The sequence below is a fragment of the Neofelis nebulosa genome, chromosome 3 (assembly GCF_028018385.1).
Source record: "Neofelis nebulosa isolate mNeoNeb1 chromosome 3, mNeoNeb1.pri, whole genome shotgun sequence".
Lineage (NCBI taxonomy): Eukaryota > Metazoa > Chordata > Mammalia > Carnivora > Felidae > Neofelis > Neofelis nebulosa.
The window spans coordinates 47,963,157-47,977,424 of NC_080784.1; the positions used below are offsets into that span (position 1 = coordinate 47,963,157).

At 41.1% G+C, this 14,268-nt stretch overlaps 1 protein-coding gene across 11 annotated transcripts in view; it reads right to left on the reverse strand.

Moving 5' to 3' along the window:
* UNC5D (unc-5 netrin receptor D) overlaps nucleotides 1-14,268 on the reverse strand; it is a 574,077-nt gene that overhangs the window by 240,268 nt on the left and 319,541 nt on the right. For all 11 annotated transcript variants that reach the window (XM_058720717.1, XM_058720720.1, XM_058720721.1 and 8 more), the window contains one exon: nucleotides 12,369-12,587. In XM_058720717.1, coding sequence (XP_058576700.1) covers nucleotides 12,369-12,587 — 219 coding nt within the window. The remainder of the gene's footprint in view (nucleotides 1-12,368; nucleotides 12,588-14,268) is intronic.

Consider the following 14,268-nt stretch of genomic DNA (forward strand, 5'->3'; position numbering starts at 1 on the left):
CCTTTCTCTGGGACAGGCAGTGTGGGAGAAAAAGAGACCATGCCTATTGAATTGCACTTATGTACTAGCATCATATAAGCCTTCAACCTACTCACTACATTTTCACAACAGACTAACGCGGTAGGAACTATGGCATCCCCACTATGCAGACAAAAGAACCGTCTTGAGAGAGACGAAGTCATTTGTCTGCAGTTACACAGTCTCTTAATGGAAGATCTGGGGTCTGAACCTAGATCTGTCTTACAGCAAAACCAGCACCACGTGCACATCCTTCTCAAAAATTAAAATTCTGTCCCTGTATTTTAGGTACTTATACTTAATTATGGAAATAAGACTAACACAGGGAACATTTAAAGAAACAAGAAGTGCATAATTATGCTTTTTCCTTTAAATTCAAAAGGAATTCATGGGACAGAATCATCAGTACAATCCAATGAACCAGGGGCTCTTGATGGAGGAGGTGGAATGTGATTTTATCTTGGGTGGTGGTAGGATTTAAAGAACAAGAACAGAGGTGTGCCATCAGTCAAGGCTTGGGAGACATTCCTTTCTATCCAATCAATAACATGTTATTGACGGCGTGTGATGGAGAGAGTTTTATGACCACATAAATCACCACGTACAGTTGGAGTTATACTTCCTCACATTTTAGAAGGTATCACACATAGAAAATCATCTTCATGACAGTTGATAATCTATGTTTCCCTGTTTTTGTGCCAAGTGCAAAAGTACACTCTCCCCCCCCCCCCCACCCCGCAGAGATGTAAGGGTCTCAAAAGCTGAGTTCCACAGGGAATAGGAAAAAAAAGCCCTACAGGTGTTTTTATTGATGGTGGTGTTTTTGTCTTCGCACTTAAAGAAACAAAAAGTGTGAGTGGAAGGATGAGGGCGAGGAGGAGGCAGAGTTGGGAGGTGAAGAGAAAAGGAGAATAAAAACGAAGCAGAGAACAAAACAGGATGGTTAGGACAGAAAGCAGAGCGGAGTGTGGCCGCCCATGCAGGGGATTCGAAAATAATGTGAAATAAACAAAACTAAGGAACGAGATTGCAGGGATGAGGGCTTGTGTTATATTTTTCTCTTTTATTTGAGGCAAACGGTGGATGACCCTACTTTGAATAGTGAAAGGGATGAGACAGAACATCAAATCAATGCACCCAGAGGTCAGAGATACTCTGTCACAGTGCAGAGACATGCGGAGACAGAATATGCCTACCATTTAGGAATCAGGGGTTTCATCAGAGAAGCATTCTATAGGCTTGAGAGGTCAGAAATGGGTTCAAGCTGATGGGGAACAATTTACTCTCACAAATCCCCAGAAACAAGAGGCAAATTACACCATGCAGGGCCACCTGGGGAAGCTAGGAGGCAGAAGGGGCACAGGAAAATGGGGGCAAGAGCCTTTATTGTGGTTTCCATGGGAAGACACGGGACCTGGTAAACAGGTGTAAAATTGTCGAGTTTGAATCTTTTCAGTGGGCTCAGGAACATAATGGCTGTCCCCAGTTGTCAGGTAGCTGGTCCTGAAATGAGCATAAGTGAATATTGCCCTGAAGTGTAAGAGCTTAATAAAAGTAGTAGCTCAGGGTCTGGGCTCTGGATAGTTTGTTTGCATATAAAAGGCACTCTTACAGGCAAGTTATCTGCTCTCTCCAGGAATCAGGCAGCACCCTCTGGCAGGACATCCCTCCAGGGTGAGTAAGACCCCAACATGTCAGTGCATCCCATACAGAAACTAAATGTGGACACATGAACAGACAGCTGCATATTTGTTTTGGGGAAGCATAAACCATAGACCGGGGACCATCACCATGAAGGTCCGACCTTACCTTACCCCGTGTCCAGAAGTCTGCAACCCTTCCTTCAGACTAATGCTAAAGTCACAATTGCAACACTGGGACAGCTCATTTACAAGTTCTTCACCGGGGCTTTCCCATCAGATTGAAGCAGCCAAACGAATATAAACCAACTATTTGCAAACACAGTGTATTTTTCCTGCAGGCTGCATCAGGGTGGCAGGCTCCTTGCAAAGGCCACAAGTGGGGCGCCTGGGCGGCTCAGCAGGTTAAGCATCTGACTTTTGATTTTGGTTCAGGTCATGATCTTAAGGTCCGTGAGATCAAGCGCCACATCAGGCTCAGCACTGATAGCGTGGAGCCTGCTTGGGATTCTCTCTCTACCTCTCTCTCTCTCTGTCCCTCCTCCACTTGCACCTACACGTGCATGCTGTTTCTCTCTCTCTCTCTCAAAATAGATAAATAGATTAAAAAAAATAAAAATAAAAGGCCACAAGTGACATGACCTCCACCCCCGTCTGGCCAAATACACTGTCTGGATTAGACCTTTCTTCTAACATGAAGTCTTCAGTCTTGTCACATCATTCCCTCTAGGAGACCTCTTAGAAAATCATGACCATTGTGGATCTATTATGCTTATCTCTACCATAACAAGAAATAATTCTATTGAATAAAAAAAGTTTTAAATAGTATATTCTCTCTCAAATCTCCATTATAGCGCTGTCTAGTGATACACACACACACACACACACACACACACACACACACGTGTGAGCATGACCAAACATCCAGGGAAAGCGGCTCTATTTAAGGAAACCACTGCCCACACCCCTCCGCTGAAGTTCATCCAACAGCATTGCAGGGATGGCCATCTACTTCCCCACCTTGAGAGATGGCAGCTAACTTGTTCACGGGAAATACTACAGAGGAGCAAAAATCCCAGGCACACAGAAGGTGACATCTCATAAATAAGAGCAGCACTGCACCTGATGACTTGTGTAACTCTAATAAGCACAGAAAAGTCCAACCCTTTAAATTACTGTGTAAATTATAACCATCAGCCTTTGTAATGGACTGGCGTCTTACAGAATATATAAAAATATGACTATGGGACTGATATGCTAATAAGCTTTCGACGCTGTTGGATGTTTCGGTTGTACGGAGACTAATGTTGGCAGCAGATGAATAATTGCTCTGCATGTTCTAAACATAACAGAACAGCACAGACCTTCATCATTTGTCAGCTTTATTTGTTTAAATGAGAAAAATGCTGACAGCAGTTATTGCTGTAATCCCCTTATTTATCAGATAGAAAACACTAGTTACTCTTAGCAGGTCTAATCCTGGTGGGAGACTGAAAGTTACAGAATTTTCAAACTAATTGAAGGTATACGTGTTAGTGTTCCAAGAAGAGAAATACAGAAGACAGCGGGAAGGCAACGGTGAGAGAAAAAGAAGGCAAATCATTTATTCTTGGCTACTGTTTATGAAAAGGGCTTTGAGTCTTAGTCTTGACTTGTTCCCTAGCAAAGAAAGAATTCTGGAATAGTATTTCGCATTCAGCACCACACCCACTGCAGCCCAGGGCCTAATAGCTGTCCCACACCTTTTATCTACTGCTCATTATCGTAATTCCACAAATCCCAAAGGGAGCATCCTGCCATGGTTATTGTTGCCAGCCTGCTCTCAGATACACCTGGTGATGGGCACCTGGGGAGGAATTTGACATCATTCCCTGATGCTTCCCACCCCTCCTAGCTTCATGTCCCTCAATCTTTTGGAAGTTCTCTGTAGCAGGATGCTTAGCTTTACTAAGCTGAATAACTAAGTTTCAAGAAGGGAAGTCAAGGATCCCTCTTCCTCCTTGGCGTATCTTTCATATCCCAAAGCCACACAGAAGAAGTAAAAAACCAGCAAACTGGGTTTTGGCGAATTGTTTTCTCAACTGATGCTCTGTACCCTCTCCTTGGGCCAGCTTAGCTCTGCGTTTCACCAACTCTGTGCTTTATTTTCCACATTGTAATGGCTCACAATTGGGGATTAACCGAGAGAATGAGTAAACTGCTCTCCAGAGACAAAGCTCCAAACAACTATTTCCAATACAACTTCATGAGTAGCACAGGGCCCTCCTCCCTCAATTCTTTGGGAAAGAAAAAGGAAAAATGAAACTCCTCTTGAAAAGCAACAGTCTCATATTCAAGAGCCTTCTCCAATGAACCATTGCCTACTTAGGTTTCTCAGTCCCCTCCAATGCCTGCATTCGGCTGTGAGATTGTCCTTCCTTACCCATGGTCCCTGGAGAAGACAGAAAACAACTCACACATCAGGAGGCAGAAAGCCCACCACTTCCACAAGGGAATATTTTTCATGTGCCTCTTACTAGTCCAGAGCTAGAGCCTAGAAAACATGCTTCAGGGCACCTGGGTAGCTTAGTCGCTCGAGAGTCTGACTCTTGATTTTGGCTCAAGTCATGATCTCATGGTCCTGGGATTGAACCCTGCATCGGGCTCTGTGCTGAGCATGAAGCCTGCTTGGGATTCTCTCTTTCCCTCTCTCTTTGCCCTTCCCTCACTTGTGCTTTCTGTCTCTCTCTCAAAATAAGTAAACATTTAAAAAAAGATGTTTGAAAAATGAGAAGCTTCCCCATATTTTGAATAGCATTATTATCATTGCTGATTATTGTACCCTTTTATAGCCCTTTACTTTTATTATTAAGGTAACCACATGTAGTATCTGATTTCATCTTAACATCATGTTATTATTGTCTCTATGCATACCTTGCTGCAGGTCCCCTATTATAGGCAAAACATCAGAGATGTTATACAGTTTGTAATGTACATTATTTGAACAAAATAAGTGAGTCATCATACTGTGCCTGCCACTACACCAGGTGCTGAGGATACTGTGACAAAGCAGATGAGCAAGATTCTTGCCCTCAAGGAGCTTACAGGTTAAAGGGGGGAGACATTTCAACCTACCCCAACAAGGCGGCATGGGAACTGCCATGACAGGAGAAGCGCTATGGGACCACACAAGAGGGGCTGCTCACCCCTCCATGCAGCAAGAGCTTCTGGGGGTGGATGCCATTCTACCGGGGACATGAAGGCTGTCTCCTTACCCAGTCAGCTTGACGTCTCAAGTAAGGCTCTGGGAAGGACACACAGATGGGACACATATTTAAAGTTTCAGAAGTCTTACATATTACGGAAGCATTTTCACGGAAGCATGCCTCCATTACTTTGGGGACCTTAGATATCTTCAGGCCAACATGCTATTGAAAATAGTAAGTTAAATGTAGATAATTAAAAGGTAGAACTGTATTTCATTTTCCTGGCAGATGCTTAATTAGGGCTAAATGTCTTTTGCCACTCCATCCTAGCAACAAGATTAAAATGTATTTTGATAAAAAAAAATAGTCATCCTTTGAATGCGTGCGATGCCTAATGAATACTCTTTAGTTTCCCCTAGATAATAACCACTACACGTATTCCTCAGAAGCACAAGTTCAGAGTTAAGTACAGAAACCAAGAATACACTCAAGCTCTCCAGTTTCTTCCACACCAGAGATTAGAATTAATCAGCACAGAGGTGTCTGGCAGAGGAAAGCAAATTAACTGGATAGTGTTGTCTGATAGCAGAGAGAGGGAAACTCTAGAGCCAGGAGTAGACAAAGTAGGGTTATTTAGAGGACATCACCCTGCAGATGACTCACTGGGACATCACACGCATAGCTTGGTGGGCAACAATTGTGACTTCCAACCCAGCTGCCTCAATAAGTGACTTCTGTTTCCTGAGGTCACTCAAATTACCTCCGGGGAGTAGATCATGCCCTGAGGGCAAGGCATATATCATACAGCTTCTACCTCTCACAGCGCTACCAATGGCTGGGAGAATTACATACAGCGTGAATGTAAACTGAAGGAATGAATCACCAGCCAGTGAGAGGTTATTCTATGCAAGACAGTTACTTGCATGTGAATAATACTGGCCCTTTTGTCTATTTGAAATTATAAAAGTTCGCAACTTTCTGTTTGTTTTTGGAAGAGTAATCAACAGCCGCTTGCCCCATTAAAAAATAATAATAATAATGAGCAATTTCAGATTTATCCCTTTCAAGGCTACCCTTGATTGAGCACTTGCTGTATATACACTGGGCCCTGGGACTCTGCATGCCTCACAGCAGTTCTATGTGATAGACATAATTATAGCTATTTTACATCTGGGGAAACTGAGGTTGAAGGAAGCTAGGTAACATATGTACCTCAAAGCTTGTAAAGTGAGGGCCAGATTCCAAACAAACCTGGTATCGTCTAACACTGATACCCATGCTCTTAACCACTACATGGTCTTCAGGGTTTCTTTTCGATTCTTGTAATTCCTACTTCAAATAAATATACTTCTGAGTGTCGTATGAACAGAAAAAACTGAAAATGTCCAAAAGCACCGGTAAAGAATTTAGTATGTACAACAAATCTCTGGTCCCTGTCAGGAATTGTTATTAAATTACATAAATGGTGAGCTGCTGTCTCTCTCTGCTAAGGATGGAGTGAGTGTAAGTGGCCGCCAATTTTTTTGTAGGTATGGTTCAACTGGACACGAGAGACCAGGTCTTCTATACTCTGTCACAAGGTTATGGAAAGAATGCATATAGCATTTTCGTGAAAACCTTTTAAGAATATGTCAGTCCTCTCTGAAAAGCACAAGGATGAGCAAGATGAAATCCAGGGTGGGATGGGAGAACATTTCTATAAAAGTGAGTTTTAAACCCACAAACTGTCAATGGAACACTTGAGAGATTGATTATTTCTGTGTTATGTGGACTAAAATATATGCTTCCCAAATGTACGTTGGTGATTTGTGAATCATTGAAGGCAACTTCAAATTAATGGTTTTCTGGAAGAAACTATATTCAAATCCCCATCACCAGCACAGCAAAGTTCTTAGATACAAACTTTAAAGATTTAATACATTTTTATTTCTACTCTTCTCCCTTTTCTCAACACAATCCATTAACCTTTTATCCCCAGAGAGGGACTCCAGTTGTTTAAAAAGGAAATCACACACAATGAAAGCCCTGAAATGATATTCTTTAAGAAGAAAAATATTAGTTTACTGGAGTTGAGACTTTTCCCATAACACATTGGAATACACATTATTTCACTCATTAGAGTTCAATATCTCCAAGGTAGAATAAGATAAGAGCCACAGAGCATTGTTAAGGGAACTTCTGTTTTTATTGAACAATAAAGAAGTGGTTTAGCTTATTGATAACTCAAGCTTCCCACAGGCTACATTACCTTCATTGCCAGGGATGGGTTTTCCTGGTTCTTGTTGTTTCTTTTCTGTGTGTGTGTGTGTGTGTGTGTGTGTGTGTATGTGCGTGCGTGTGTGTGTGTCTGCCTGTTTACTACATTAAATCTCTTAATTTCTCTGTTACTGAGCACTCTGGCCATTTCTCAGGGGCGTGATTCCTAGGTAGGGATTACCTCTCAACTCCAGATGTTAACAGAGGAAAATCACAAGGAAGAAGAGTTCTCATATTTCCAAATGAAATGAGGCAAAACAAAAGAGGACCCCTTGGCTTGTGCAGAGAACTGAAAGTGTACATTACTAAGAGGTATGGCCATGTCTGTGCAAACACAGTAACTCATGTCAAATAAATTGTGCCTTTTGCAGGAAAGAACTCTAGCTCTGGGTTTTCTGAGCTAAATTGTGTGAAAACACACAATCCTTTTTCTTCTTATTTGAACTCTTAGATGACGGGGCCAAATTACCAGAAAGACCAAAGGCAGTTTGCAGCCTTTAACAACTGAAAGGACTTATTGCTTCCAATTTGGAAAATACAAAAGATTCTGTGTCTACTCCAAACACTCCCGGTCTTATGCATTTCCCAGTAGGACTTTGAAGAAAGAAAATGTTAAGTAGAGAATATCAAGGTTCTCTGGGAGCGTTCAGATGGAGACTATGTTGGCCAATGATAGATAAGCGGTTACTTCTGACTTCTTAAAAGAACATGAACAATTCTCTACCTCTGCTCAAATGCGGTCCTACTTCCTTGTCCTCTTGGCGTCCTTCCCTCCTCCTGGACCAGCAGGAATTGTCTTACAGACCCAATCAAAAGCCATTAAGTCTGTAAAGGTAGTCAAGCCCTGTGCTGGAGCTCCACACTGAAGAACCCAAGGGAAGTAATGCATCTATTTTTCAATACCTGAGGCCATTTTGCTTCCAACCTTAATTGCACTTATGTATTGGCTCGGCATACACCATCTGCACTCATCTTGCTCCGATTTCCACTATTCTTCTATTAATACAGAGCTTAGGAAACATAATTGCAGTGTGCAGTAGACAGCGATTTTCATTAACTACACAGAAGAAAACTGTTTAGGGAGAGACATTTTTTTTTTTCCTATTGATTCAATCAAAATGACTTGGAAGAAAAGGTTGTACTTATTAAATTCTTTCCAAAAAGGTAGCTGTTAAAATTTAAATTTTTTCTCAACAAAAAATTGGTATATAATCTCTTCAGGTTTTGTCATTTATGATTTTTTTTTTTGTTCTTCCCAGTTCCTTTGAAATTCGTGACTTTTTATTGGTCTTTTTTTTTCTTTTTTTCTTTAAGTGGAGAGAAGAGACTTTTACATGGAAACAGAGAATGTAATCAACGCTGCTATTTGCAAGACATGGAGTTGCCTAGCAATGCTAGGGGAATTAAAAGGGGGAAGCAATAACAAAACAGAATGTTGTGAAATTACAAGAGGGTGCAGTGTTAAATTGGCTTGCAATACTTACCAAGAGGTCTTCCAATGAGAATGGATATAGGATTTTCTAGGACTGGTATAAAAAAAATACCTGGCCATTTTCAATGTTCTTCCCATCTTTCATTTGGAGCAGTTTACCCAATGGGATTCTGCTATTGTGAGTTCATTACTGGACAGAATCTAGGCCAGAAACATCGGACGATAAAACACAGCCTCATTGAGCCACTGGTATTTGAGTCCTTTCCAGTTGGACTAATTGAATATAAGATATATAAGCCTTTCACATTCTCCCATTGTTTTACAGGCTTTTGCTCACATGGCAAATGCTCTTCCCTTTGTTGCCCTCTCCCAGATTTCAGAATCTTCCTTTCAAGTGTACACACCAAGATAAATGGGGCTGCTCTGCTCATGACTCAGTCTCTCCCAATGCATGGAGTATCTAAGATCCCAATCCTGGGGTCACAAATGCAGACATTTTGCTGACACTGAGGTTGGCTCTGTCTTCCTCTTTTGCCTGAATTATGTTAAATCATTTGAAGAAAGATACTATATATTTGCAATCCTAGAAATTTCTCTGTATCTTCAGTTGCTATAAACTCTTGTCTACCAGAAACATGACATAGGAAAAAGGATTGGCTCTCACAGAGATGGCAGAAATGATGAAGGATAAAGAAATCCCAAAGGAATAACTGTGGGATTATAAACTTGGGAAATGGAAATATGAAAAAGCTTCACGATGGAAAATGATGAGCCATGGGCTAAAAGCCATCCTTACGTCAGTAAGGGAATTTGTGAAAATTCTTATTAGGAAGGAAAGCACAGGAATCTGTATGTAAAGATGGCTTATAGTGTGGAGGAAATATATCTGAAGTAGAAACCAGGAGATCTGGGTTCTAGAAAGAGCTATGCCATAAACTAGTTGTAGCTCTTGGAACTAAAGATTTGTATTTTGTAAAACAGGGCTGCTAGGTTATTACTAAGGTCCTTTCCAGCTCTCAGATCTAGATTCCAGAATTCCAAGCATGCTTTTGGTCAGAACAACAACATCTCTAAAGCAGACCCATTTTTTTTTTCCTTCCTCATATTGGTTCCAAACTGCAAGAGGAAATTGTGATAAAGTTTTAGGTGTTTCTCTACCTTTTGAAGTTATGCATTTATACTGCAGTCCCAAATGAGTTCAGAATTCTATAAGGTTTAACATATATATACATATGTGTGTGCGTATATGTGTATATATATGTGTGTATATATACGTGTGTGTGTATATATATATATACATATGTGCGTGTGTGTGTATATATATACATACACACACACACACAAAAAAAAACAAAAAAACAAAAAAACAAAAACACGTTTAGTAATCTGTCTTCTTTATTGATCCCCAGGCAGCAACAGAGTATTACCTGAAGATCTTTTGGAACTAAGTTTCACTTCTTGCTTTGGAACAGAGTGTAATCTGGTTGCTTGTTTGTTACCTGTTGATACTCCTCTTCCTGACTCCTAAGGAAGTCACTCTCTGGATCCATTTCCTTTTCATATTCCTTACTGCCTGTGGACAACTCATTTCCATGGCTTCGTTATTTCTGGATGACCACCACGTCTACTGTTCTAGCTCTGAACTCTACAAGCTCCAGATCTACAGCTCTTAATGATCTCTCCTAAGTATTTCAAATTCAGCTTGTCCAATGATCTCAGCCTTTTCTCCTTGCTAATGTAATCACTCACAGCAATAGCACCCACCCCCTTCTGCTTTTCAGATTAATATTCCATCTTCTTCATTGATTCCATCAGTTAGCTATTTTTTTAAATTTATTTATTTGTTTTGAGAGAGAGACGTGGGGCGGTGGGGGGAGAGAGAAGACAGAGAGAGAGAGACAGAGAGAAAGAGAAAGAGAAAGAGAAAGAGAAAGAGAAAGAGAGAGAGAGAGAGTGAGAGAGAGAGAGAAAGAGAGAGAGAGAGAGAGAGAAACAGAGAGAGAGAGAGAAGAGAAAATGCCAAGCAGGCTCCATGCTCTCAGGGGCTCGAACCCACAAACCAAGAGATCATGACCTGAGCTGGAACCCAGAATCCGACACTTAACAAACTGAGCCAGCTACCCAGACACCCCCGTCAGTCAGCTATTAAGTCTGATTTGTTAAAGTGCTTCTCACATCAGAAGTCCAGTTCTTAGTTCTGTGGCCACCACTCGAAGCAGACCTTTCTTTCCCCCAAATGAAATATCCAAGTCTCCTGACTCATCCATTCTTGCTTTTTACCATTCCAAACACCTGTGCAGACTCATTTCACAAAGCAGAGCTCCAGCCATCGCGTTCTCAAACGTCAATATAATCAATCCCCACCACCACCAAGATACTCATAAAAGTAAGGTACTCTTCACTTCATATTTGAGGTCTTTTGAGCCCTCTAATGAATGAAGTTTGCCAGCCATCAGCTGCTATTCCACACCAATATTCTATCTCAACCAGATCAAACTTCCAGCTGAAGAGATACTAAGCTTTCTTTCATTTACTAATGTTGACTTCCAGGCTACTGAGACCCCTCTCTCTTCCTTTAGTGTAGCATCTATTACACCTAATTAAGTTACCTAGTCATCAATGTCCCTTTCAAATGTGAATGCTTCCACACCTTTCCTGATAATCCTAATTAGGCATAATCTTTTTTTTTTAATCCCCCATAGGATAAGTGCACTTATGGGCATAATGGACTTCCACTTATCAGCAGGAATCAAGCCTCAGAGGTTAGTGTTTGTATCTTAGCCTACTTTGAACACTCTGAAAGGCCATTAGCATATAGAAGAGCAGTGGTATATAGTTAATAAATTAAGCTGACTTGCAACTTCCTAATTATACTCAGGCTATTTGACTTATTCAAAATCTGTCATCTAGAGAGTGACTCAGGACTAACAAAGTCAGTAATTTAGGGTGAGAGCAGTTTGGATTTAGGGTGAGGCTACATTTTCAGGTAGTCCGAGCAGCCAAAATTCAAAAGCATATACAGTTTCTGTTATACACTAAAATTTAACAATTTACAAATTTTGGAACTTTTAAGTCCAATGATTTTGCTTTCAGTTCTAGCACAAGCCTACAGTAGTTTACCTAATGTCTTTGAGTCTCAGTTTCCTTATCTATAAGAAGGTAATGATGGTGTGATTTACCCCTGAGGGCTGTTGTGATGACAGTGAGATAATGTGTGTCAAATGTTTACATGAGACCTGGTACACAGTAAGTGCTCAGTAAACACCAGCTGGTAATCATTATTCTTATCACCACTCATCAGCCATATTAGCCAAATTAATAAAGAAGGTCCCTAAATTCTCTCATACTGGAGATCCCATTCAAATCTGGTAATCAAATGTGGTCTCTACCAGTTACCAAAAGAACCTAAAGAAGGCTCAGAAACCACCAACCATGGGGAATGAAGTACCCAAGAATAATATCTAGGGGGGAAGATCAGAGCAACTAAAATTACGCTGTTTAAAAACGTGTTCAGTAGATCTGCCTCCAAAAATATTTAGAATTAAGACAATGAAAGCAGTGACCGGTTGGCTTTATTTCCAGTGAGAATATTCACTTCCATCCCAAACTGGGTGTTAAAGTTATATAGAGCAGGATAAAAAGATGCCCATGTACCATAGAGGAGTAGACTAGCCAAGGAGCTGTGGAGTCATTTAAACACACGATTGCACTTTATCTTATATTCCTGGATGATGTTAATATGACCTCATTCAAATAAAGAACTGGTGGGTGCCTTTCACACTTTTCCTCAGCAATGTAACAACGTGAGGATCTGCTCCCATTGCTTCCCATTCTTACCTGAACTCTCATCCAGACTCTCCTCAGAGACGTGCTCATTTTGATGTACCCACTCGCCATTGCATTTGAAGAATATTTGCATGGCTGGTCTCGCTTTGCACCTCAGTGCGATGGGGTTGCTCTTGATGATATAAGCATCATCTGGCTCCTCTATGAAATGAGGCAGTGTCCCAGGAGCTGAGGGGATGGACTCGGGGAGGGCTTCGCCATTGTCAGCTCCTGCGAAATTGAAGAGGCCGTTAGAAGGCTGCCCATACTGACAGCACACACATCAGGATGCAAAGCACAGCCCACACTGGCTCTAAGAATCTGTCCTGAAAAACACTGCATCATATGAATACAGTATGCTCCTAAGGCCCGTGCAGATGACTTCTCATCTAGAGGCTGAACTATATAACATGGTACCATTATCCAGACATACCCTCAGGGTCACGGGACAAATGAAAATAAGGAATAGGAGACTCCCTCAAACCACAGTTGTGAGTCTGCAGGTCTTTGCTGAAAGAACAGAGTCAAGTATCTGTAGGGTGAGAGACTTATTCTGAACATCCAGTCTGGTGAGTGGTTACCTCAACACCGGCCCCAAGCTGCCTCAAAACTTCAAAATGATGGTGGAAATAGCTTTTGTTCTCCTATAAATGAGTGTGGATAATGACGATGTTGTCGGAGGGTACTCAGTCATAAGACATGTTAAAAACAAACAAACAAAAAACAAATGCTTTCTCTATGTATAAAACTGGAGATTGGCTGGCATTCTATCTTAGGGTTTTCTCCAAAACCCCACCAATTTACTGAACATTCTAAAAGGAATGTACTTTTTTCCTGCTTGCCCATGGCTAAAAAATACTCTGCCCTCAACACCCCCCTCCATATACTGTGAATCTCACTTTCAAGGCTATGAACTAAACAAATCACTAAAACAGCCATAAGCTTCTACTTTTGGACCCATAATTACATTTCTTCAAAGATAAAAAATGGACATGACTCTCCCCTAAATTTAGGGAACTGATGAGAGAAGCAAAATAAAAAGGAAAAAAAAAAAAAAAACAGAAGCCAAGATTTTGATTCACTCCCTCTTCACTACACTTCTCAAGGACTTAAGTCCCAGGAAATTAGCACAAAGTCAACGAAAGCAAGATCTGAACACTGAGCATTGTGGAAATGACCAGGGGGAACAAGTGTGCCTTCAATGGCCATTCCAGGGAAAGAATGAAGAAAGCAAGAATTTCAGTACCCAGATCAGCTGTGCCCTGGAAAGGGTTATTCACATTCAGAGCAAACCAGTCTCCAGGATGAAGCTGGAAAAAGGGACCGAGAAAAAGCACTGGGAGAATAATCCAATTCATCAGGAGGGAGCCTAGGAGGTAGGGTGCATCCAGGGACCTAACCTGGCTCTCTGTGCACCTTCAGTGTAATTCAGGACAACAAACAGCCCTCTTACTATTTACACTCAAGTCAACAACCTACATCAGTATGCATTGTCAAAGGTAAACAGAAGCCACAATATTAGGGGGGTAAGACTTTAAGTTTTAGAGGGCATTCTCAAATGCAAATAAAGGGTAAGGGGCTAGGACATAAGAGGTGTTACTGCCTATAATTATATTTCTGTGTGAAGAAGAAAACAAAAGACACCGAGTTGTGAAAAATATGTCTTGCCAGGGGGAACAAACACCATGTGCGCCACCATGATGAATGAAAACAAGAGTTTGATTCTCCAAATTATTTTTTCCCACTAAATACATCAACTTAAGGGCAAAAAACCTCACACACCAAAGAGTTTCGGATACTATGACCTTCCAAATGTATTTGCAATAGAAAAGCCAGCTCATGTGTAAGTAAGTGGAAGTCTCAAAAATTCATCATAAAGCATGTACCCTAAATAGCAAGAGAACAAACAGTT